Genomic DNA, 27,028 nt, shown 5'->3' with positions numbered 1-27,028 from the left:
TCCCCTGTGCCCCCACATTAATCTGGCTATGGAGAAGATGTTTAACACATATTTATGAAGGACAACAGGAGTAACTGTAAGCTAACTGTCTTTCTAGGTTATTGCCATCTCAGGATGGAGGAAGCAGACACAGTAAAATTTAAGAAAAATGCTTTATAAATAAAAAGTTGTCCTTATTTTTATTTAAAAAATGATTTTAAATTGTAGCTTAATTTTTGATATTTTTTTTACAATTTGTTCTTATTTTTGTTTTTACATTTAACCAATCTGTACCTGGAAGCCAAAGATAAGCCTTCCAGTCTGGTCATCTGTGTGCAATTCATCTGTGTGACCTGGCAATGCTGGGTTACATATGAACAGGTGAGGAGAGTGAGAAACCAACTGGCTGTTGTGTTTATGTGATAAGTCATTGTTTACTGCTGTAAGCCAGGATTGCCACTGTCCCAGATACATCTACTATCAATTGCCGTGATGAGTAGCAGGAGAAAATTGGACTTTTCAGGGCTATTTGATAAATAGACCCCAACATCTGATTGTAGATGAATAATCGTTTCAAACAAATAAATCCCTCCAACTGAAGTTAATAATGAAATACCTCAAATTAAACATGTGTGAGACTGTCCTTCAATGAGATGAAAGTTTAGTAGTCAACAACTTCATTGGATTTAGGTTTATTGGCATGGTATTTTTAGAAAATGGATCAGTGGGCAAGTATAAAGAAGTATCTTACTAATAATTTGAGTGCAGTGTATTATGAAGGTGGCACCTGTGTACGGTTTTCTTATCTAATTCAAATATTTATTTTAGACTTGCAGCATTAATGAGGACACTGATTTTGGCAACTCTCAAAGTCTTTGATCCTGTGCAATGACAGTGTCCTCTAACAGTATAAAACAGGAGCTGATCCCAGGTATTGTCCATAGATTGAGGTGAACCCAACAATCTGCACAATGAAGAGCATCATTTTCTTTATGCTGGTTGGTCTCAGCCTTGGCAATGAAGGTAAGAAACTCCTTGGTTCTAGTAAATAGTTGTTGCATTATGTGTAGTATATTTTCATTTCTGCAATACTTTGAAGTTCAATATTGATGAGTCATAGCCAAAGTTGGTATTATAAAGTAGGGATCTGCATCGATATCTGATATTTCAGAAATACTGTAGAAATTTTTCTGACTGGAGGGTCATGATATTTCAACCAATATGGTGCAGTCTATATATCATGCAGATCGATCCTATTGCTATGATATACTACATCTTTCCTATCCCAACACTCTCCTACATTGGTTTTTGTCTGTCCTGAGATTCTCTGAGAGGCTAAGAACTTCATGGTGTCTCCTTATAGGCGCTCTCTACCTCTCAGAGACTTTCAGAGCTGCAGCCGAGTGCTGCAGATCTGCTGTAGACAGCAGTTGCTCATGTGCAGCACCTAACATTGATATTTAGTAATACAGTACCAATATTATTCTGAACATACCTGTATTATGTATCATTCCAAATATGGCGATCCCATATCAGCCCAGAATATCGATAAAGGAACACTGATTGGTCATCCTTAGTATCAAGATATACCGTACTTACCATATAAAGCGTAAGATGGACATAGGAGTGATTTTAGAGGTCTTATTGAGATGGTAATTTACATCTATATGTTTAAAAACAAAACCATTTTATAATGATTATTTTATGTCAGTATTTATTATCAAATGAAATTTTACATAATTATCAAGGCTTAACTTTTAGATTTTACAACCTTTGCTGTTGTATAAATTAAGGCATAACGTAATAAAGGCAACAAATGTTAAAAAATATTGTCTTTAATTATTGGTCTGGAATCGATGTATAATAAAACATTTTTAAATTGTTTCCTAAAATACATCAGGAGTATCAGTGGAGGTGGAGGAGGGGGCGACTGAGCAAATGCCCTCTAAATGTTTAATGACAGCAATACAGGTATTATTGGTTTTTTTATGTCATTTGTAGTTAAAAGAAATTGAAGGAAGTTAACACATTTCATTTATACATATAGTAGCTGAGTTGGGCAAAAATTAAAAAAAGATCAAATGTACACCTTAGCAAAGTCATCTTGACCCTGAAGAGAGACAGAATTAAACATTGTAGAGGTATATAGGATAGGGAAGGGGGGAGGGGTGATGTCCTGTAAATTGGGCTGTAAATTACAGTGTAAAAATAAATGTGTTCGTTATGGCATTTATAATGTTGACAGTCATAATGTGGACTACAACAAATCAATAGGTACTGCACGTCGACATGTTCATAATGACAACATGCACGATGTTGACTTGGAACATGTTAACACTGCCGCAACATTGACAGTTTGAAATGAGAACAGCTAACCCTAATGTATATTGCCAACATTCTGACAATGTACATGTCATATATACAGTAAACATTTTAACCATGTTGACATTTTGCAGATGTCGGCATGTTCAATGTCATCATTTTAGCCGTGGTGACATGATAAAATTCAACATTTTGTTGTTGACATAATGACTGTCTATATTGTGAATGCAGACATGCTGACTGCACAGCAGAATAAAGCTGTCCAGTATTTAGAGGCTACATGTAAAAGTAGTCAGTTTTTATCTCACATGCAAAAAAAATAAAAAATAAATGTATTTGCACCCTTTACATTAATATGGTTTGTCTAGGTGCACAGCTGTACTTTTTTTTCTTCCCTTTAGTGCCATTTAGCTCCATAGGGTTCTAAACTGACCCCAACAAAGACACATAGATACAGTACAGTAGCAACATGATCATATAGCTGACTGACAGCATGAATATCAAGCTAATCTGGTATAGGATTAAATACAACAGATAAAAGTACAAAAAATGCAAGATAATATTATCGTATATATATATGTATATATATATATATATATATACATAGCAAGTGGAAGGAGGCGGCGCTCAGAGACTTTCCAATTTCAAACGTGAACAAGTTTAATGGCTTAGTGATGCACCATTAAACTTGTTCACGTTTGAAATTGGAAAGTCTCTGAGTGCCGCCTTCTTCCGCTTGATACATTGGGGGCTGTTCAGTCCATGAGGAAGGCACTGTGAGCATATTACCACTGCAGCCGAGGGCCTGCTGGAGTGCTGGATCTCTCTGTATGTATACATATATATATATATATATATATATATATATATAGTGAGGTGGATGCCCGGCACTCTGGACTCAGTAAATGTAGTAAATGATAGGCCCAACGGTACTGTCAACGTTTCAATTTATTGTAAATTTTCCTCAAGACATATGAACAAAATAGACAAACACTCACCTTATATCCCCACCATTGTGCTCAGTGCGCGGGCCGTTGCGGGGGACCGCCTCCCGGCGAGGTCCGTCGGGCCGGAAGTCTCCCGTCAGCTGTTGCGCAGTAAAAAGACGTCATCACGTATAGCGTGATGCACGTCCAGTGCTGGGTTACCATGACATCGCTAGAAACAACAACAATGATTGCATAAGCTTAGCAATGATCGCTATAAAAGACAGATTAAATACTGTGCTGCAAATCTGTAAAACTATACACTGTTATCCACTGGTATCTGATATGCATTTCTTAAAAGTGGCAGTATAAGAAAGTCAAGGAAGTAAAAGAGAGAGAGAGAAAGAAAGACGAGGAGAGGGACACAGAAGAAGAAAGGGGAAAAAAGACTTATGATAGCCATATTGAAATTAAAGAAAACAAGATAGAGGTACCATATCATTAAGGCCCCGAGGGGTTACAGTGTCCAGTTTGTGAATCCACCTTGATTCACATCTCAGAAGGGCCTTGCCCCGGTCACCACCCGACGGACCTCGCCGGGAGGCGGTCCCCCGCAACGGCCCGCGCACTGAGCACAATGGTGGGGATATAAGGTGAGTGTTTGTCTATTTTGTTCATATGTCTTGAGGAAAATTTACAATAAATTGAAACGTTGACAGTACCGTAGGGCCTATCATTTACTACATTTACTGAGTCCAGAGTGCCGGGCATCCACCTCACTGCAAACACGTGAAAACGTCAGCACGGGCACCGGACCAAGTTACCCTTCCTTCCAAAGAGTGCCGGACCATCACATACCTATATATATATATATATATATATATATATATATATATATATATATATATATATATATATATATATATATATATATATATATATATATAATAAAACACAAATTCCCAAGTGCGCTAAGATGGAATGTATTTACACACTTCTTCAGGCGATAATTTCGTCAGAATGTAGACTGGAGGATATTTAAAACTGCGGACCTGTAACTGACACCCCTCACCAAAATAGTCACCCAAACAAGAGGCCAATCGGCCAATTAGTAAAAAGTTGTTTTAATAACATGTAATTGAACATATGAGTTTTTACACAGTTCACAATATAAAATTATATGAATAAAATACAACCAAAAGAATACACAGCCAACACGTTTGTGAGATGAATCCTAGATACCCCTCACCTTTTGATAGGTGCGAGCTCAACAGGGAGTATCTTCACAAACTAGATTGTGATCCTTTGACTGACAAAGCCAACGCGTTTCGTCTTATCGACTTCATCAGGGGTAACGAGTATAGAAAAAGGACTAATTTGCTCTCGATGGATTTGTATAAATGATCCTATCCTCAAAAAAGGATTATTCGAAATATATCGGGACTTAATAAGTGGAGCTCTTATATCCGGACTCCTAATGGATGTTTCTTCTAAAAAGTATAATCAATTAAGTGATGATGTTTTATATTGACTACCTTAAAGCTAATTTAGGCATGAAATCTTTATCAAACCGCCTAGAGGAATTATTGATTCTAGCCTTCTAGGAGTGCTGACAACCGAATATCGGTTTACTCTGTGACTTCCACATGCAGCTAAAGTTTTCCCAGGATCCATTCTGTGAGACCCATGGAGGAAGCCACATCATTTATACCTTTGAGATTGTCAAACCAGCCATTTAATTCTGGAGTTTTCTACTGTATGAAGGTCAATACTTGAATTAGAAGTAGTCTCGGTTCTTAAAAGTGGATACCATTTTTTAGGTAGTTTACAAAAATGCCGATATTCGGTTGTCAGCACTCCTAGGAGGCTAGAATCAATAATTCCTCTAGGCGGTTTGATAAAGATTTTACGCCTAAATTAGCTTTAAGGTAGTCCATATAAAACATCATCACTTAATTGATTATACTTTTTAGAAGAAACATCCATTAGGAGTCCGGATATAAGAGCTCCACTTATTAAGTCCCAATATATTTCGAATAATCCTTTTTTGAGGATAGGATCATTTATACAAATCCATCGAGAGCAAATTAGTCCTTTTTCTATACTCGTTACCCCTGATGAAGTCGATAAGACGAAACGCGTTGGGTTTGTCAGTCAAAGGATCACAATCTAGTTTGTGAAGATACTCCCTGTTGAGCTCGCACCTTGCAAAAGGTGAGGGGTATCTAGGATCCATCTCACAAACGTGTTGGCTGTGTATTCTTTTGGTTGTATTTTATTCATATAATTTTATATTGTGAACTGTGTAAAAACTCATATGTTCAATTACATGTTATTAAAACAACTTTTTACTAATTGGCCGATTGGCCTCTTGTTTGGGTGACTATTTTGGTGAGGGGTGTCGGTTACAGGTCCCCAGTTTTAAATATCCTCCAGTCTACATTCTGACGAAATTATCGCCTGAAGAAGTGTGTAAATACATTCCATCCTAGCGCACTTGGGAATTTGTGTTTTATTCTGTATGTTTTGAGGTCTCCCAACAAAGATCTCTCCCGAAGTGCTGCTCCCAGGTTGGCGCGAGATAAAGATACTATTGTGTTTTATATATATATATATATACTGTATATAGTTCAGTTTAATGACAAGGTGCAAAGAACAATTCTAAGGGGGTTATTCTTCAGAGTTGTTAGCAAACCAAAAAAGTTAGCAATTGTGGCAGAGCCATGCTGCACTGCAGGTGGGGCAGATATAACATGTGCAGAGAGAGTTAGATTTGGGTGGGGTGTGTTCAAATCTAAATCTGAATTGTAGTGTAAAAATAATGCAGCCAGTATTTACCATGCACAGAAAAAATATAGCCCACCCATTCTAAATCTTTCTGCACATGTTACATCTGCCCCACCTGCAGTGCAACATGGTTTTGCCCAATTGCTAACTTTCTTGGTTTGCTAACAACACTGAATAACATCCTAAATCCATAGTAACCATAAAGATATCAGCTTTCATTAGTCTTAAGGCCCGTATTCACGGGGAGATGTGGGGAGAGATGTGCGCTGAGCGAATCGCTCAGCACACATCTCTTCCCCCGCTCAGCACACAGTGCGATGTGTGCTGAGCGTGCAGGGAGGGGACGGGGGTCCGCTCATTTCACCCAGCAGGTGAAATGAGTGACATGCCAATCATGCCAATCTAGCACCAGCGATTGCCCCGCGCATCACTATCGCTGTGGGGGTACACACGGAGGGATCATGCTTAAAATCTAAGCAATGTAGTCAGATCGCTTAGATTTTATGCCGGGATCGCTCTGTGAGTACCCCCCTTAAGTACTGTACAATAGATCGGTTAAGTTCATAGCTTGTTGCTTGCTTTCAGTCACAACATGTATTGTTCCTGGCATTGTTTTATTGATTATAATGCTATGGCCACATAATTATACTGAAATGCTATGGCTTCCTTAGCTGTGATGTTGGGACTGTGTTTGTGATTCACTTCACTGTAATTAACCTGAGTTCTGCATATCACATATTTCATGAATAGTATTATTGTATTTACTATTATTTTCTTTTGTTCAATAGCATTGCTCACCTGACTTGCTGACTAAACTTGCCAAAACCCTTTGTATGCATAGAAATGAGGTAACTATATATGTTGCTTTTGATGCTCTTATATGTATATTGCAAGTGAAAGATGTAAGTGTATATGAAACAGAACAAAAGTAGAATACAACTTAAGTGATGAGACAGAAAGCATGTAAAATATCATTTTGGATCTATTATAAATGATATATTTAGCAAACAGATATTTTTATTGGTTTGCATACCAAGCGATAAATAGCCATGGCATATCATTAGCTGGAATACCTATAGCCCAATAAATATTTTTTATATGTGAGAACATTTTTGTTCATACTGTATCCACATATTTAGTATACAAGAAAACCAGAGCACTCCCTATTGAAACATATGTCCTTACTAAGCCCTGCTATTATACGAGAAATATTCTAAAATAAAAATATCAAGCAGCTGTATTGTAATCCTAATTTACAGCAACAGCACTGAAATAAAAAATATATAAACATAAAATTCATATTTATATATATATATATATATATATATATATATATATATATATATATTCACTATGGGTTCAGTACCAAGTAGTTGCTTTCTGTCTAATAATAATAATAATTAATATTTTGTATATTTCCAAACCCTCATGGTGAAACTCTGCTTTCAAAAATGAACACACTCTAGAGATCCTGATAGACATATAACTTTAGGTGGCACTGCAATAATTATTACCAATAATTATTGCAATAATTGGGGCACTGCAGTAATTATTACCAGTCAGTATCACAATGGATATTTTCATTTTGGGAGGCCCATTTATCATATAATATTTTCAGGTGTTTTCAAGGTGGATCCCCTAAAAGTATTAAGTAGGGATCGCAGAAGATATCTCCATATCTGTCTCAGTCAGAAACGGAGGGACCATAGCAGCTGCAGGCCCCATAGGTTTCTATGGGGCCTGCGACACAGTCAGGTTTACCAAGCTCCAGAATGTTAAGCATTCTAGAGTTTGACCCATTAGTCAACTCTATCTGAAAATGGCATTAGCTGCTGTAGCCTGTGAGCTACATTCCACAGAAATTACCGAGATTTGTTGCCTCTGGTATCCCTCCCATGCAATAACAGACATGTAGACTGTGCATGGGCAGGGGGACCCCAGATCCCGAAGGACAACTGAAATTATCGCTTTTGTAATCATTTAATTTCTTACACATCATATGGAAAGGTACCCAGTCTCAGGTGATTAATAGCACATCTGGGTGATCTGTAATCACCATAGCATATGATAATAAATTATAGTTATCCAGTTTAAAGTTAAATCACAGGATCAGTGGTAGCCAGGGGTGTAACCAGAACTTTGTGTGCCAAATAGCAACATATTTTAGGGGCCCCTCTACCAATGATTTTTGAGAGACACCTCTCCAAAGCAGTTGATATTTTTACGCCCCATAATAGTGCCCTGGTTCATTTTCTGAACCATAATAGTGCCCTAAATAATGTAATGTCCTATAGTAGTGGCCTAGTTAATATAGTAGTGTCCCTTTATTTTATGAACCATCATAGTTCTCTAGTTTGCATTATGTCACATTGTAGGGCTGCCAGGACACATAATTCCACACTGTGTCCCCAATTCACATTATAACATATAGTACCCCCAATTCACATTATGACATACAGTGGCCCCCTATTCATACTGTGCCACCTTAGTGCCCCAATTCTTATCATGTAACATTCTAGTGCTCTCTACATTACAATGAACTGATGAGAGTATGACACATTACAGTGCCCTCCAGTTCATATTGTGCCACATTACAGTGCCACCTTACCATTATAACATCCACTACACACTCCTGTCACTGAAAATGTGATGTTCCACAATTCAGGATAAACAATAGATCAGCCTGAATTGCTTAGCAGGCAAATCTGGGAAATTGGTATGCAACTTTATAACCTGAGCCGAGGCTTCCCTAACATCTGGGCCCCTTAGCAATGGCATCCCTTGCACCCACTGTAATCACGCCCATGGCAGTAGTGAAAACTGCTGTCCTTGCAAATTACATCCCTGGCATATTGGAGGAGTCTTTCACATGCCTTGAAAAATACACAAAAGACTACAGAGTATACAGAGCCGGCAACAGGGGAGGTCAAAGGGGACACCTGTACCAGGCCCCAAGGATCAGAGGGGCCACAAGGATATGGCCCTTAGTGCCCGACAGGGATGTGACCGGTCTTGTCTAAATAAGGCAGCGATCTGTAGGCAGTGTGGGCGTAGTCTCAGAGTGACAGGAGCCTCTCAAACACAGTGACTGTGCTGCGCGAGTGTGCGCCCACTCTTCTGGGTCCAGTTCTGTTGCAGGCAGTTACAGGACATGGCAGCAGCTTTGTGATGGCCTTTTCTGGTGGGGTGTGAGGGCCACATGGTACATGCTGTGCGCTGTTTGGGTCTGGATACTGGGGAGTGCAGCACAGGTGAGTCTTTCCCCAGGGTTAGAGTGGTTTGGTGAGGGGATTCAGGGCTTTAGGACAGGGTGGGGGAGCTGGGAATACAGCATGGAGTAATTGGGAAGAGACAGACTGTGGGGTGTGTGGGAGGAAGGAGATATACATTATATACAAAACAGTGTAGATCGCACACACTTTCAGTCATAAATGGATGGGTGCACGGTGATCAATAGTGCATATCAAAAACTGTGGAAAATCCACATAAACCAGCACACCTAAAGTAGCAGCAAAATCCATTGAATTTAATTCATATATTTCTTTTGAAAAAAAGTGCATCGTGCAGACATAAGCATAAGCAGCAATAGAGATGAAAAAATGATACTTAGCAGGTCAGTGCATCGTGGCAAGTGACAGCTCCTACAGCTGTTTCTGTGCAACAGCACCTTCGTCAGGGAAAGCCATCAGTAAGTCTAGCCATCACCAGAGATCACATATATACAAACTCTGATTACAACACAAAACAAACACCTGTTTAATCTGCTGGTATGATGTCCCAGTGCTCACCTATCAGATGCACATGGTGTACTGCGCTCACTCCTTCCCCGTCACTGCATAATGCCCTGATCACTTAGAGCCAGTCGTGCAGGGTTTATGGGCCGCCACTTCTAGATGTCGAAACAAACTCCTCGGACGGATGCAGCATGGGACGGACCAACGTGACGCGAAACTTGCTCCAACGTCACCAGCATCAACATCCGGGCGTCCCTGTCTCTGTAGATGTTGCCAGGCAACTCGTGGCAACGCTCCCCTCATCATGGTTGGCCAATGGTGCACTTGCAGAGGCAGGGGGAAATACTAGTGAGCCATGTGTAAACAATCAAAAATATAAGACTACATCAATAAATGCAGTCTCTGAACAATGAAAGGGACATGTAAACAAACCAGAACAGATTGTGGGGACCAAAGATCATTTCTCACTAAGGACAGGATGAAGTGTGAATTTACATGACTAACAAAGGGGAGTATATAATATTAACCCTATTTTAGTAAATATAAATTATTGGGTCCATCAGATAAACCAGCTTGATCTTCCTCATCCATACTCAGAAAAAAGGGGTAAACGACAACTCCTCGTTTAGTCCATTTGGTGCCATTGTCCCCATATTATAAATGCATTTACACTCCTTTTGTAGTAGGCTTGTGTTCCTGTCACCTCCTCTACGGGAGGGGGGAACTTGTTCAATTGGCATTAATTGCAGTGTCATTGGCATTACTTGGAGAGTCCTTGATCATGTGCTTTGCTGCCTTAAAATGACGTGCTACTGGTGGTGTGGTGGCATCTAATTTAATAAGAGCTTTCTTAATTGAGCTTACGATGCATATATCAGGGTCAGGCGGTGAGCTAAATGACTCAGGAGGCACTGGCTAGCACCAGAGCCAGATTTACACACAATATATGCGTTGAAGGGTACATCTGGGCATTATGCAGTGGTACAGCACTATAAACTACTGGAAATTTAGTGAGATTTGTTTAGAGATGTGTGGAGAAGATAGGCAGGGGAGGCACTGCCTCACATGCCATATACATTTTACTCCACAGTTTTGGCAATAAAAATGATTAGAATAATACAAATAAGATATTTCAAACATATTCTTTGTGTTTTTAATATACTTTATACAGTCAAAACTCTGGCACAACGTTACTATGACAGGAAAGACTCTGCCTCACCTGCCTCACCCCACTGCACGTCACATTTATATATAGATATAGATCGGACGGAGAATCTTCTCCGAAACATGTCGGCCCACGGTCAATAAATGACACTTGCTTAAATTCTTGACTCAAGTCTGCTGAGTGTCGCCTGAAATTTTCTTGCTGTACAGTGGAGCTCCAATACCCCACGAGGAGGGCACCGCAGCATTTATACCAGTATTGATATGAGTGCCGGACTTCTACTGGACACATATATATTTATATATATATATATATTCTGAGGGGGCCCCAGGGATATCACTGTACCGGGCCCCAAGACTTCTGTTGCTGGCCCTGAGCATACTGTATATTCAACTTTTCAGAACTCTATTAATGGTTCTTTCATTGGGAACAAGCATCATATACAGTAGGCTTACCTTGTAAGCAGTTTACGACGTGTAGGACGTTGTGAGCCCATCACAGACCTGGCTACTCTAGTTATCTGTTTAACGGTCCATCAAATATCCACCTCCATTAATAGTTTGTGACATGTATATTTTATTAAATAAATAATTTAATTACATTTTATTAAACTGTTTAATACACATTTTAATTATGATGGCCTTTTGGGCAATTAACAATGACACGCATTTGGTACAGCATGCATAACCTTTATTAAGTAATTGCCAAAATAACAATGTGCACTCTATTGATTTTCTTTAACCTTTGACTCTACAGAAAGAAACATACAGTCAACAATTAATTGAAGAAGTAAAAAGTGTTCTGGTAAGTTTTGTTTATTTCCTCTAACTATACAGTAAATATATAAATATTTATTAATAAATATATTTTTTAAATTCACTTATTTAAATATCTCATTTGGTATAACTAGATGAGCTTGGTGTAGATGATGAATACTGTACATTGATGGGCCAGAGATCAAGCAATGTTTCTTCAAGTAAAAGGGGTCTATGCATGAAGCAGTGAAAAGAGTGGGCAAGTGAGCCAATGAAGAAGATGCCCAAAGCAACCAATCACCTGCTTCGTCTAACTATATAGAATGCACTTGAGAAATGTTACTTCAATGCTGTTTGGTTACCATGGGCAACTTCTCCACTGGCTCATTTCCCCACTAAACTGCTTCATGAATAGACTCCATAGACTTAATAAAATACAATATATTTATAACAATGTTCTAATAATTAAAAAATTGGGACAAAAGCAATGATTTTAAGCTGTCAGTAAAATGCAGGAATAAATAATTTATAAACAGGTATCAGTTAAGCTTCTATGTCATGCTGTAGAATAGTTTTGCCCATCCCTACATTCAGTTGATGTTCTGCATCAAAAAATGTCATTAGGGATGTTCTGCTGGGCATTCTGGCAATGCTTGGCTGCGCACATATTAGACATGTACAGTAGTGCCAAGAAATCACCGGCATCACAAAAAATGTGATGCCGGTGGATGCAATGTACTTACTGTTCCAAAACTGCAACCAATACCCAGAATTAAATTACCCCCTTACATATCCAACTCTTATTCAGCTAACTTTATATTGCGAGCAGAGGCATCAGAACGGGGAGGGAAAGGGGGCAGCACGCCCTCCAAACATGAGAGAGGCGCCACTGTACAGGAAGAGCAATGTGTGGTCAGGTGAAAGACCGCACACTGCATCCTCTTTGCAGTGTGGGAGAGGCGCTGATGTACTGGAGGAGCAATGTGTGGTCAGGTGGAAGACCGCACACTGCATCCTCTGTGCAGTGTGAGAGAGGTGCCGATGTACTGGAGGAGCAATGTGCGGTCAGGTGGAAGACCGCACACTGCATCCTCTTTGCAGTGTGGGAGAGGCGCTGATGTACTGGAGGAGCAATGTGTGGTCAGGTGGAAGACCGCACACTGCATCCTCTGTGCAGTGTGAGAGAGGTGCCGATGTACTGGAGGAGCAATGTGCGGTCAGGTGGAAGACCGCACACTGCATCCTCCGTGCAGTGCAGGGAGAGACAGAGCAGCGGCAGCCTTTTCATGATGTATAGTGTGCTCCCAGGCGCCAAGCTGGCAGGGCACTGCACAGCTACTGCGGTCCTACAGTCTTTCTACTCCTTGTAGTGCCTCCATCCCTGGTACTACAGGCCACGTACTCACAAGAGGCTCCACCTCCTTCCAATGGTACCACCTCCTCACTAGTGGCTCCAGGGGTGAAAAATTGGGATTAAATGTTGCCCCCCCCCCCCCCCCCCCCAACATAAAACGTTCTGACGCCCCTGATTGCTAGGTTTCATGAACATTCTATGAGCAGCTTAATCCATATCATACACTAATGAGGTCTTACTATATATATGCCTTAAATGATGGCTCTATGGGGCTATTAAAAAAAACAGCCTTTAACCTGTACTGTAAACACAGGGATGATATCCGCTAACCCATACATTCTGCATAAATTGCAGAATGTATGGGTTTCCCCATGTGTTATATCCCCAGAGAGTGCCTTTTCCCACAGACATTTCCTCACAGCTCCTGAAGCTGTGAGAGAAAGTCCTCCTCTGTGCTTTAACATATGGGGTAAAGTCGCTAATTGAATTGGAGGCTGCGGGTAATGAGCTGCGGGGTATATCTCACAGTATGCTTGAAATAGATAGAGCATAAAGGTAAATAGTGGTAATTTACATGACTTATAGGACGTCCCTGCATTCATTTTAGAGTAGAAAAATGCATTTCTACCTTGCTGAGATATATGTAAATGCATTCTTAGTAGATCTTGACTTAAAATGATTTGATAAATATGGGGTGGTCACAAACCATTTAAGTCTGATAACAAAAATATTGTATATTGCATCAGTGACATGCTGCCGCAGAATGTCCTATGGGATGCTCTAGGACAGTATATTATTTATTTATGTATTAGCAGTTTATTATATAGTGCAGCATATTCTGTTGTGTTTTACAATTAAAACAACAGTTATAGAATAAAACTGGGCAAAGACAGACAGACATAGAGGTAGGAAGGCCCTAGGAACATTTCTGCGCAAGGAATGTTCACGCCCTGCCTGCACAGCTGGGAAGACACAAGACTAGCACTGCTACTTCAGAGGACATCAGCAATAATCAAGGACATGCTTAAAAACAGCTTAACTTTTTTTTTAAATGTTCGCTATACAAAAATAATAACAAGTAACATTCATAGACATATATGCAAATGTTTCAGGAGCTGGTGGCAGGCAAAGCATCAGTGTGCAGTAACCTAATTTAAAATAGGTCAGTGTGTAGAAATTGTAATTTTAGCCCCAAAAGTGATAGAATATTAGTCCAGTTTGGCTGTTTCACGTGAAATTGGACTGAAAACATCAAATACCATCAGTCAGAATCTAATTAGATGATTTTAGTGCTAGAGAGTATCACTGACCAATGATCCCAGGTGTTATATGCATACAGACATTGACTGACAGAGCCAATTGTTTGTCTTCATTCACCCATACACATTTGTAACACCAGTATCCCGTACCACGATGCGAAGAAGGTTGAGGTATCTAATGTATTCCTTACATAAGACTGAAGGTAGGCTCGGTAAAATATGCTCCTTTATCTCAAAACTGATATACAGTATGTGCATGTATTCTAAGTTTCCTATTTAAGCTTTGACTGCTCTGAAGTCAACACTCTAAACTGCTGTCATCTCACAACATGATCATTTTATATACAATATAAATATTTTAATGTCATTTCATTTTTGATACTCAACAGAAACCATATGAATGTACCATCCAGGAAGTTACTGGACTTAACTTGGTAAGTTTAAAAATATACTAGTAATTTGCACCTGTTTTTGACCATGGATGGAAACTAATTATAGAAGAGCATGAAGGGTGGAGAGGAGATTTGCACATGCACCAGCAGGTGGCGCTTTCGCCCGGGCATGTCCAGGAAGTAGAAGCATGTGGTGAATTCACTGCTGCTTCCCAGGCTCTATGCACAGACAGCAGCACTGCAGAAGCACCCAGTACAGAGGGACAGCTCCTCCTGATGGGATGGTGAATGGAGGACTCATTCACCCTCCTCCATGTACTACCATACTAGCAGCATATCCTGTAAGGGCAATGCGAGCACCTCTAAGCCATGATCACATATAGTGGGGATGGAGGAAGTTGGGGGATTTCTGAGTACAGGCTCTGCAGGCTGTTTCTGCACCGTAACCTTCCCTCAGCATCCATGTATATACATGGCTGATAAAGTCTATAGGATGCATATGCAGTTATGCATGTGACTGCTGTATAGTGTGGTGCAGCTATGGCTATGCGCTGTGCTCTGACCTTCTTGGCATGAGCTGGACAGTAGAAGGGACCCACCCTTAAGCCTTGATTGTTGATTAAGGGGTTCACAGAGCCTGCAAATCTCTGATTATGTCTAATGAACTGCGGAGTGTCCATAGTGCATCCACAACAACACCAATACAGAGAATTTTTATTTTTCACACAAGCATATTTGCATAACAGCAGCTGTGTATTTTCTGCTTCCTGGTGTGATGCCTTCATGTCTGCCTGACATAGAGGCCTGGATGTACTAAAGGAAAAATGCGGTAAAAAAAAACTAACTAACTGCCGGCCGCCTGCTTAATGATGTGGAGGGTAATGCCAGCTTTTCTGGCATAACCCTATAGAAGCCTATGGGCTACTTTCCGCATCCTGCCGTCTCTCTGCCACCCAGCGCTGCTCAGACAGGCCCTCCTCACCTGCGTGCTGGCAGGCTCCCGGTGTGCTCCCGGTCCCCCCACCACCCACCTCTTCCTTCCCCACAACACAGCCAGCTGTCCTTCCAGCTGCAGGGAGGAGGAGCCCCGCGACTACGTGCAGACGTCTCCTCCTAGTGCTAGGAGATGCAGGACACCCCGCACACCTTCTTACCTGGTGGTGCAGGTATAACAAGGGGCAGCTCTTACCGCATTGTGATATTAATCGTACATATGCGTAGACAGCTGGGATACCCTAAATCTATTGGCCAAGCGCCTGCTACCTTCTGCCTCCTTTTGTAAGCCCCTTCTCTTATTGCCCCGGCGGCGTCTATCAATACTCATGGGCATGCACACCTTGATGGTCCAGAGCACCATGAGGCAGAGCACTGCAGAGATGGAGTGGACAGTGCAGTTTGGTAAACAAACAACTGGCGGGATGACAATCCACCGGGTAGTACATTGCCCTGGCCCGCAGCGCCTCCTCTGCCAGGTCTGCCACAGTGCCAGGTCTGCCACAAGCCCCTCTCACCCTGTCATGTGATTAAAAGAAGAGTCTATAGGGTATTTGTAGTGGCATTGCCGACATCCTGGCAATGCTTTAAAGTGGCTGGTGTTTTAAGGTGGCAATCATTGAAAAGGCAAAACCTTGCATTTTAAATGATTGCTACTTTTAAACATCAGCCTAACTTGCTGGGATATTGACAATGCCTGCAATTCATAGGCTATTACATTCACCCCTATATGTTCAGCACACAGAAAATAAACGTAATTAAAAGTCAAAACAATATTGTACATATAAAGTGCTTATCCTTAGCATGATGGTACAATTAAGAATGAGAGAACTTGTGTAATCAGATTAAACGTGTCTAGTCTGTATGCTTCTTAAATCAGTCTGTAAATGTGGTGTGTAAAATGTGGGAAATGCATTGAAGTAATGCTATTTTACTGAAGCTATATACAGGGGTGTAGTATGGTATGCCGGCGGTCGGGCTCCCGGCGACCAGCATACCGGCGCCGGGAGCCCGACCGCCGGCATACCGACAGTGTGGCAAGCGCAAATGAGCCCCTTGCGGACTCGCTGCGCTCGCCACGCTGCGGGCACGGGGGCGCGCTACGCGCGCCACACTATTTAATTCTCCTTCCAGGGGGGTCGTGGACCCCCACGAGGGAGAATAAGTGTCGGCAGGGCTGTTTCTAGCCAATTTGGCTCCCAGTGCGAGATTTAAAAATGCGCCCCATGACATAAAAAAATGTGACACCCCCCCTACAGGCACACACCTAGATTATAAAAAAACTTCCGCGCGCACCCGACAAGGGGGCGTGGCCTCATATAAATGGGCGTGGCCTCATCTAAATGGGCATGACCTCGTCTGAAAAGACTACCTCACAATCCCGTTTTTGACCCTGCTCCAACAGATCACGACCACCACAGGAAAAAAAATTCTACCATATTAAGCCCCACACAGTAATGCCCCCTGCACCATATTATACCACACACTGCAATGCCCTTGATACATTAAATCCCCACACTACGGCAGGCAAGAGTCCCCATTTCACACATTACGGCAGGTGCCTCCATTTTACACATTGAGAGAGAGAGAGAGAGAGAGAGAGAATACTTACAGAGGCGATTACCGCTCTTCGGCCCACCTCACCAGTCGCTCCTCGCGCCGGCCTTTCCCTCTTCCTAACTTGGATCCCACTCCGTATTCCGCTCGGGGGGGGGGGGGGGGGGGTTCGCGGAGTGACGGGGTTGCGTCATGACGTAACGACGCAACCGTGTCATTCCGTGAAACTCCGCCCCCCGAGCGGGTTACTCAGGGGGAAATAGGAGGGGGAAACAGGGATCCACAGTTAGTTGCACTGCTCGCCTGCCCCAAGAAACGGCCCTGAGTGTCGGCATGCCGGCTGTCGGGATCCCGGCACCGGTATAATGTGCACCGGGATCCCGACAGCCGGCATACTGGAGACCACCCATATACAGTATGTAATTTACTACACTTATTTTCAGAACCCATAATGCAACTACTTGTATTGTGTCTCTGTTAGAGAGATGCATCAAAGCTTGGAGAGAAATACACTGGAGGAAGGTTTTCAAACACAGCCTGTAAAACGACAGAAGCTGATTGTTAGTACGTTATCTCTCTCCATTTTATCACTCTCTAGACTTTGATACGCATCCCCCTATATCACATCTCTCCTTACACCTTCATCTCTAGAACACTGAACAAAATATGGCAGATTTGTATTGAGAAATTAAATGAAAGTTGCTTACTCAGTAACAAATATGAATATGTTGTTTGTTTGTTTGTTTGTTTGTTTGTTTGTTTGTTTTCTAGGAAGACACTGCAGATAATGTTTTAGAAATCGCAGATCATGTTTCTTCATGCTTGGAGAAAGCTCTTGTAAGTTATATTTACATTATTTTCATTTATAGACTAAAGTTAATAAGTCATTAGTGCTTTTTACACAAATAATGTTGTAATTAGTCTAAATGGTAAAATAAATTAAGAAATATACAGTATATAAAACATCCATTAACTATATAGGAAATACAGTTGTTCTAATAACTGCCCGGTGATTGGTTTAGCCTAGCAAATCAAGGGTCTGCTCCTGATTGGCTGATTTTTGTTAGCCAGGCCAACTGGATCTATCACCATGACCATTATAATATATAAGTTTTTTATGTATATGGAAGATTATGTAATTGGTGGAGAATATGGTGGATGCTGTCTAATCAACAATTCCAAATTCCTAGGAACACCTTGCCAGTATCTGGTGCTATTAAATGCTCAATGCATAAATTGTTAGATGTTAGCAATACTGTGGCTAGGGTGATATTAATTAACACATTGTATATAAGTATACACCTAAGTAAACTGTTTTAACTATTTGTAGACTGATTTATTAACAATCTCATTTTAATATTTAAATTTCTAACTCTGAAGTAACAATAAACATACTCTTTTCTGATACTGGGATCTCACAAGACATGGTGGATATCTGCAGACAGTTCTGTGCTGCACTTATGATGAACCTGCCCAAACATATGTGTGAAATTTGTATAGGTTGCTGGATCTCAGAGTTTTCTCTAACCCCTTTCAACTGTCAGTTAATGTATTGTGCCCTAGTTCTGGATGGACTTCAAAACTTTTCCAGTCTGACATATCAGACAAAGCAACCATTACAATATCTGTCAGTAGTATCTCCCTAATGAAGGGGTTCCAGTATACGTCCCTTTAGTTCTACACAGGGCAACAGAGAAGGATGGTGGCTTTAAAGTACCCAGGCAAAGACTTCTCTGGGGGAGGGGGGTGCAGTCAGGATGCCGGAGATCGGGATGCGGGCACTCGAAAAACCGGTGCCAGAATCCTGACACGCGGCCAAAATGCTGACATCACTCTGGAATGCTGACACTGGAATCCTGACCGGCTACATCTCGAATTCTAGAGTTTAGCAATGGGTGGGGGTTAGGATTAGGCTGCAGGAAAGGAAGGGTTAGGGTTAGGCTGTAGGGAGGGGGGGTAGGGTTAGGCACCCACAAGGAGGGTTAGGGTTAGAATGCAGGGAGTGGGGGTTAGGTTCAGTCAGCACAGGGAGTTGTGGGGGAGAAGATTAGGTTTATGTTGCGGGAAGGGATGGTTAGGGTAAGAGGGTAAGGATAAGCTTACTTACCTGACCCTAGTTGGGATTCTGAGCATCGACATGCTGGTGTCGGTCGCCGGGATCCCATACACTGGTATTTCATATTACATCCCTCTGGGGGCCTGCAAGTGAATAGAAGGCAGTACCATGCCCACAAGAATGTTTTAGACATACCCCCCTCAGTCTGCTGCTTGTACTTTGTGACCACCATGGGGTATTGGCAACTCCCACTTCTCACACTTGGGTTTAGACCTGCTATTGATGATCCTGTCTCTCTTTCTTTACTAAATAAAAGTATTTTAAAAATGAATTAATTATATTTCATTGTTCTCTAGAACTCAGGCGAATTCATTACAAATGTTGTTGATGCTGTTTGCAACCTGGTAAGAATGATGTACTGATTTTTTTTAAATACTGTACTTACTATTTTTTGTACAAAATATTTATTTTCTTTCTCTGCATAATGTAAATTGATGCTACTGATTGCACTTAAACACGTAACTTTGTTTCTGCATGCCTATTACAAGTCGTTGGAATAAAATGATCTTCCACTGTGTTATGGCTTCACTGGCTGTTACTGATCATGGATAATGTCCAAAATTAACCATGTGCCCAAATTTTTGTGCAAATGCTTAATGGTTGTGACAAAATACAACTAACAGTAATTAGCAAATATTTAAAGATACAGAATATATATTGTGTTTCTGTGTAATTGTTACTTTACTACAAATTTTTAACAATTGTTATCTTATGATATGTTTTTCCTCCTAATATGTGATCTTTTACAGCTAAACCCCCTTCTACAAGATCAATGCTTGAAAAACATCCAGGTATGCAAATCTTTTCTATAGTCATGTGACCACCAGCAATACAGCAATACACCTGTTACACAAACTTACCTAGATTTGAAGTTTCCTCTCGGAGGAGCCTGGAGAGGAGATGGGGTGGGATGGACCAGTCGCGTCATTAAACCCTGTGTGGTAAAATGCCACAATTCATGCATATTTCAAAAGGGGTAGGGCAAAAATGATACAATTGCCATAGAATTGCATCATTAGGCCATCTGGTGTTGACAGAACCTGAGGGAATTGAACCTGTGGTGAGTGCAGTGAGCCACTGAGCCCACTACATGGAGAGTGCAGCGAGCCCACAAGAGGCTTCATTGCGCTTCCCCACCCCCCACTGACATTCTGTTGGCTGGGATCCCAAGGCTGGTGTGCTGACCTCTGGGATCCTGACCGCTGGCATTATAGTCCCAACCTATAATAACATATTCGTTTCTCAGTGGTGATGGGTCACTATAGCAATTCTCCTTGTCAGACCTTCACATTCTGCCTGATTCTGCAGCCTAGACGCCCACGCACTGTTATTCTGCTGTGTTGAGGCAGTGGCAGATGGGTGAGGGGAAGAGAGAGGGAGGGAAGAATATAGGAAAATTGGAGTGGTGGGAGGGGTGAGGATGTGGAGTCTGACATTGTGGTTTGTTAATTGGCAGAGGAAAGCAGATGTTTACTGGGAATTAGAGGTATTTGAGAAGTTTCTCCTCTACGGCATCCTGGGCCTGATTCAGATGTGGAAGGAGGTGCTATCACTGCAGCTTACATGGAAGCAGCAGCGATAGCACTAATATGGTAATGCAGCAGGAGACATCATGCTCCTACTTGCATTAGTGATACAAGCTGTGTCCTAGGAAGCAGCATCAGATCATCTGCACCACCATCGGCTATGTGACCCATGGGGTCGTGCCAGGCGTCCGCTACAGATAAAACAAAAAGCACAGAAAATATCTTCTCTTCCAACGGAGATCCTGACCTTGCCACTCCCCCACAACGGTGGAGACACACCTCCATTTTGGGAAACAGAGGCCTACGTTGCCGCCCCCTTTTTTCCCCTAAACAACATTAGACTGTCAATCACTGACTGTCTGATGCAGTACCGCATCCTACGATGCAGACCAGTACTGCACATGCACATTATATGTCTGGCGCATGTGCAAAGTACCAAACATCAGTATTTTGCAATATGCGCAGCAACTCCATCCACGTCTGAATAAGGCCCCCTGTCAATTTAGTGCCCTCTATAACATTTTTTTTAAGAGATTTAACTTTCAGTATCTCTTGCGTTGATGATGCCAATAAATGTAGCTTTTGCTATTGCTCAGATTAAGCTTCATTGAGATGAAACAAAGTGCATGTTATTTCTAGGAGTTTCCATTACAAAATGATGCAGTTTTCATGAACATATGTTTTTGTGACTTGAAAAAAACAGACAGACACAACGACAGAGAAGAGGATGCCGCACCCACAACTATTAATTAAGTGGCAAGGGCACAATACAAGAGTTTTGAAAGCACAACACAAGATTGTCTAAATGTATCCACTAGTCTTCTGCTGGAGCCTGTTCTATGACAACACCTAACTCAGTACCTAAGACCTATGGCAGAGCCATAACTAGGGTTGTGCACCTATACAAAGAGTACATGCCCTTTGGGTGGACCCACCTCCACCCCACGATCACCGATGTGTATGCACTGCCAGCCCGCCACTATTTGCTGACTACTGCCCGCTGCAATTTATAACAGTAGTGGTGCACCCTGCTCCTTCTCTGCTGGGTGCACTGCTACTATTATAAGCTACAGCGGGCAGCGCTGCAGCAGCATGCCCCTTGTGCTCCGTACCATCCCCCATCTCCTGCACTGTCTTCAATTCTTGTTCCGGAAACCCTGGCTGAGCAGCTGTAGCCTAACTCACTAGGATCACCACCGCAGCTTTCCCCAGCTCCCATCATTAGGGAGCTCTCCATCCTCCCACAGTGACCTGCTCCTCAGAGTGAGGAGCTCTATAAGGCAGGATAGCATCAGTGAATGGGTAAGTGCAGTATTTAGGTGAGAGAGATCTGGAGGGGGATTTGTATTGTGTGGCAATATGGCATAATGTGTAAGAGGGGGATTTATACTGTGTGGCAATGTGGCATATTGTGTAAGGAGGGGGTCAGTATTGTGCAGCAAAATGTGTAAGGGGGGATTTGTACTAGGTGGCACAATGTGGGGAATGTAATTGGGTGTGAGAATTAGGAAATTAGAGATTTCGTTAGAGTTCTCCTGTTTTTTTAAAGTGGCAATCATTTACATGGCAAAACCAGGTTGATTTTGCCATGTAAATGATTGCCACTTTCAAAAAAAAAAAAAACAGGAGAACACTCCTAAATTCTCTCACTTCTTGATTCTCACACCATATTACATTTTCCCCAACGTGTAAGGGGGGATTTGTACTGTGCGGCAATCTGTCATACTGTGAAGGGGGGAATTGAACTGTGTAGCATAATGTGTAGTAGGAGTTGTACCATGTGGCATAATGTGTAAGGAGCATTACTACTATATGGCATATTGTGTAAGGGGCATCACTTCTGTGGCATAATGTGTAATGTGCACTACTACTGTGTGGTATAATTTCTAAGTGGCACTACTAGTGTATGGGGTAACCTGTATAAGGGACACTACTGTGTAGTGTAATGTGTATAAGGGGCACTACTGTATGGCATAATGTGAATTGAGGGTACTGTAGTGTGGCCATGCCCCTTCCCCATGAGATCATGACCCTTTTTGGGGGGTAAGCGCCTTCGGCACACACTGTCCCTATTTAAAATATTGTGGGGCAACAAAACTCTTTCTGGCACAGGACACTGAAATGTTTAGTTACAACTCTGGACCTAAGTATCACTTAATTTTCAGTGTTCTATATGAACTAAGGTTGTTTGAAACCTATGTTGTCAGCTGGTGCATAATAGTACGCAGAAGATAGTCTATGCTACTTATGCTATAACCTCACTGTGTCTACCCTCTCACCTACAACATGCTGTATATGGATATATGGGGATGAATTTAGGTCAAACTACTAGATCACAATGTTTTATGTTGCTTAACCCTGCTCCACCTTTATATACTGTACATTCTAATTATTTTATGGTTATTGAAATTACAGTTTACTGCAGAGGTTCCCAAACGCGGTCCTCAAGGCACCTCAACAGTCGTTTTTAGGTTTTAGGTATAACCATGGCTCAGCACAGATGGTTAAATCAAATTGAGGTGTTAACTAAGTCACCTGTGGCCAAGCATGGATACATTTAAAACCAGGACCGTTGGGGTGCCTTGAGGACCGCATTTGGGAACCTCTGGTTTACTGACATTTCCCATAAATGTGTGTAGTTTCTATGAACATCTGCATTTAATCACTTTTTATTTGTTTCATTTTAGGCCGTGGTTACAAAGACAACTGACAGCGTGGTAAATATTCATACATGTTTGTAGTATGCTTACTCACCATACATAGGTGACATAACATAGAGGCATTCAGAAAGACAGTGCTTTTCCATGAGTCTGATTGATAGAATACAGGGTTGAACATGGCCTCTTCAGTCCCCTACCTGGCTAGTGATAGCAGTTAGCACTAGTGTCATCTCCCTGCTGGGACTTCAACTCTGAACCATGTAGGGGTGACACAGTACAACAGGGCTATGTGTCACTAGTACTGTATAGTTGTCTATGTATACATGAAGATAATGCATGTCTGAGCAGTCCCCACCGTCCTTATTTCTCATTTCGATACCAGTTGAAATGATCCAAATGTTCATACATAACCAGCACGTATATTCACTGTGCTAACAATAACAAAGGGGCTCTTCAATTTGAAAGGATCTCATATTATAACAAATAAACAACTATAGTCAGTGGTGGAAGAGGGAATTTAGTGGCGGTATAGTAATTGTACCTGAATGGCTGGGGGCCACCTAGTCTCCGAAGTTCTAAAGAACTTAAAAGGTTTAACATTAATTTAAGCAGTAATTTGAGATGTTTTTCACTTTATTATTATTATTATTATTATTATTTTAGGAAGATGAAATCTTGCACACACATACAGACTAAAGCATTGTTCCTGTACAGTTCACATCAATCTGTCACGGTAACCGGGTATGGACTTTTCCATTAATACCCTATAGAAGGACTCCAGTGGCAGGGTACCATATGTCTCCATCTTCCATATTCAACTCAGCACAATCTCTCCAGCAACATACACCTCATCCAGTTCCTGAATATTCTATTCCCAGTATCTCTCCAACTTCTGTAATCACATCCAATGTAATGGTAAACCTTTGTTCCTAGGGAAATACAGTTAACGCAATCCCTAGAGGCCAGTTTGTTTTTTTGTGTGCACAGTGCATACACAAGTTGTGTCCACCTATCCTACATAAAATGGTAGACTCTGACCCTGTATATAATACACTATTTCTATATTACTATAGTCAAGAGAACAATTTTACATCTGCCAGATACCACATGGATTAAAGCTGTTGTTGCAATGAACAACTAAAAAGGAAATTTATAAAGTAACACATCATAAGTCCAGGAAAATGCATGCACATGACATAAGCACATATGCATATAGTCCAAGTTGAAGCAAGGTTAGAAGCAGTGGTGTATATATAATGGTTGCAAGGTGTGCGGTACACACACTGCACACAATGCACCCATTTTTTAAAATACATATCCTTCTGGAGTCCCGCATCAGCACCAGTAGTGGTGCGCTGGTCTCCAGGAAACTTATGCAGCATCTATTTTCCCTGAGACCTGTGCATATGCACTGTACTCTGGTACAGGGCTACAGTCTCTAGTGACCCTAGTGTTCAGAGTTTCGCTGCACTGCCGGCTAGGCAGCTAGAATGGAGGGGGCCCAGATGGAGACTGCACATTGGCCTCCTCCTCTCTTAAGACGCCCCTGATTTGTAGTAACTTCCACTCTGTGGATAACTGTGCAGACACTTATTTTATTCATGTCTAAAATGATTTCAATGATTTTGTCCTGTTTATGAAACTAGTTATAAGAATGAAAAATGACACAAAAAATAAGTGCTGCCCGGTACTGCGTACCCCCCGGGCACCGCCAGAAAAAAAAGCAGTGCTACTAACAGAACATTTGAATTGTGTTCTCGAAGCTGCCCTTCAATACCTCATACACCTAGCATCTGTATACCATAGAGCGCAAGATGCCCAACATGACTGAGATGCATTTTGTTATGTTACATCCTTATTCCAAAATGGAATAAATGCATTTTTTCCCTCAAAATTCTACACACAATGGGGGTCATTCCGAGTTGTTCGCTCGTAAGTTTATTTCGCAACGGAGCGATTAGTATCAAACTGCGCATGCGCAATGTTCGCAGTGCGCCTGCGCCAAGTAAATTAGCACAAAAGTTTGTTATTTTACTCACGGCCTAACAAAGTTTTTTCATCGTTCTGGTGATCGTAGTGTGATTGACAGGAAGTGGGTGTTTCTGGGCGAAAACTGGCCGTTTTATGGGAGTGTGCGGAAAAACGCTGGCGTTTCTGGGAAAAACGCGGGAGTGTCTGAAGAAACGGGGGAGTGTCTGGGTGAACGCTGGGTGTGTTTGCGACGTCAAACCAGGAACGAAACTGACTGAACTGATCGCAGTGTAGGAGTAAGTCTCGAGCTACTCAGAAACCGCTAAGAAATTTCTAATCGCAATTCTGCAAATTTTTCGTTCGCAATTCTGCTATGCTAATATACACTCCCAGAGGGCGGCGGCTTAGCGTGTGCAATGCTGCTAAAAGCAGCTAGCGAGCGAACAACTCGGAATGAGGGCCAATACCCCACAATGACACTGTGAAAAAAAAATTTTTTTTCTTGCACATTTATTAAGAATAAAAAAACTAAGAAATTACATGTACATAAGTATTCACAGCCTGTGCCTTGAAGCTCAAATTGAGCTCAGGTGCATCCTGTTTGCAGTGTTCATCCTTGAGTTGTTCCTACAGTTTAATTGGAGTCAACCTGTGGTAAATTCAGTTTATTGGACATGATTCGGAAAGGCACACACCTGTCTGTATAAGGTCCCACACTTGACAGTGCATGTCTGAGCACAAACTAAGCATGAAGTCAAAGGAATTTGTCTGTAGACCTCCAAGACAGGATTGCTCGAGGGACAAATCTGGGGAAGGGTACAGAAAAATATCTGTTACTTTGAATGTCCCAATGAGCACAGTGGCCTCCATCATCCGTAAATGGAAGAAGTGTGGAACCACCAGGACTCTTCCTAGAACTGGCCGGCCATCTAAACTGAGCAAGAGGGGGAGAAGGGCCCTAGTCAGGGAGGTGACCAAGAACCCGATGGTCAATTTTTCAGAGCTACAGCATTCCTCTGTGGAGAGGGGAGAACCTTCCAGAAGGACGACCATCTCTGCAGCAATCCACCAACCAGGCCTGTACGGTAGAGTGGCCAGACCGAAGCCACTCCTTAGTAAAAAGCACATGGCAGCCCTCCTGAAGTTAGCCAAAATGCACCTGAAGGACTCTCAGACCATGAGAAACAAAATCCTCTGGTCTGATGAGACAAAGATTGAATTCTTTGGCGTTAATGCCAGGCGTCATGTTGGAGGAAACCAGGCACCGCTCATCACCAGGCCAATACCATACTTACAGGCTGTAATTGCTGCCAAAGGTGCATCAACAAAGTATTGAACAAAGGCTGTGAATACTTATGTACATGTGATTTCTTAGGGGGGGGGGGGGGGGTTCAATAAATTTGCAAAAATCTCAAAAAACTTTTTTCACGTTGTTAATATGGGGTATTGTGTGTAGAATTTTGAGCGGAAAATTGAATTTATTCCATTTTTTAATAAGGCTGTAACATAACAAAATGTGGAAAAAGTGAAGC

The 27,028-nt window shown here is 41.7% G+C and overlaps 1 protein-coding gene across 1 annotated transcript in view; it reads left to right on the top strand.

Annotated features, from left to right (window-relative positions):
- Positions 1-929: 929 nt before the first annotated feature.
- The window catches only part of LOC134956769 (uncharacterized), a 69,577-nt gene continuing 43,478 nt past the window's right edge, over positions 930-27,028 (top strand). Inside the window, exons 1-9 of the mRNA XM_063938731.1 lie at positions 930-1,002; positions 1,880-1,950; positions 6,803-6,862; positions 11,670-11,717; positions 14,671-14,715; positions 17,995-18,060; positions 19,636-19,683; positions 20,089-20,130; positions 23,553-23,582. Of these exons, the coding sequence (XP_063794801.1) occupies positions 951-1,002; positions 1,880-1,950; positions 6,803-6,862; positions 11,670-11,717; positions 14,671-14,715; positions 17,995-18,060; positions 19,636-19,683; positions 20,089-20,130; positions 23,553-23,582 (462 nt within the window). The 5' untranslated portion in view covers positions 930-950. The remainder of the gene's footprint in view (positions 1,003-1,879; positions 1,951-6,802; positions 6,863-11,669; positions 11,718-14,670; positions 14,716-17,994; positions 18,061-19,635; positions 19,684-20,088; positions 20,131-23,552; positions 23,583-27,028) is intronic.

This window comes from Pseudophryne corroboree, chromosome 9, assembly GCF_028390025.1.
Source record: "Pseudophryne corroboree isolate aPseCor3 chromosome 9, aPseCor3.hap2, whole genome shotgun sequence".
NCBI lineage: Eukaryota > Metazoa > Chordata > Amphibia > Anura > Myobatrachidae > Pseudophryne > Pseudophryne corroboree.
This window is presented reverse-complemented; position numbering and strand designations above follow the sequence as displayed.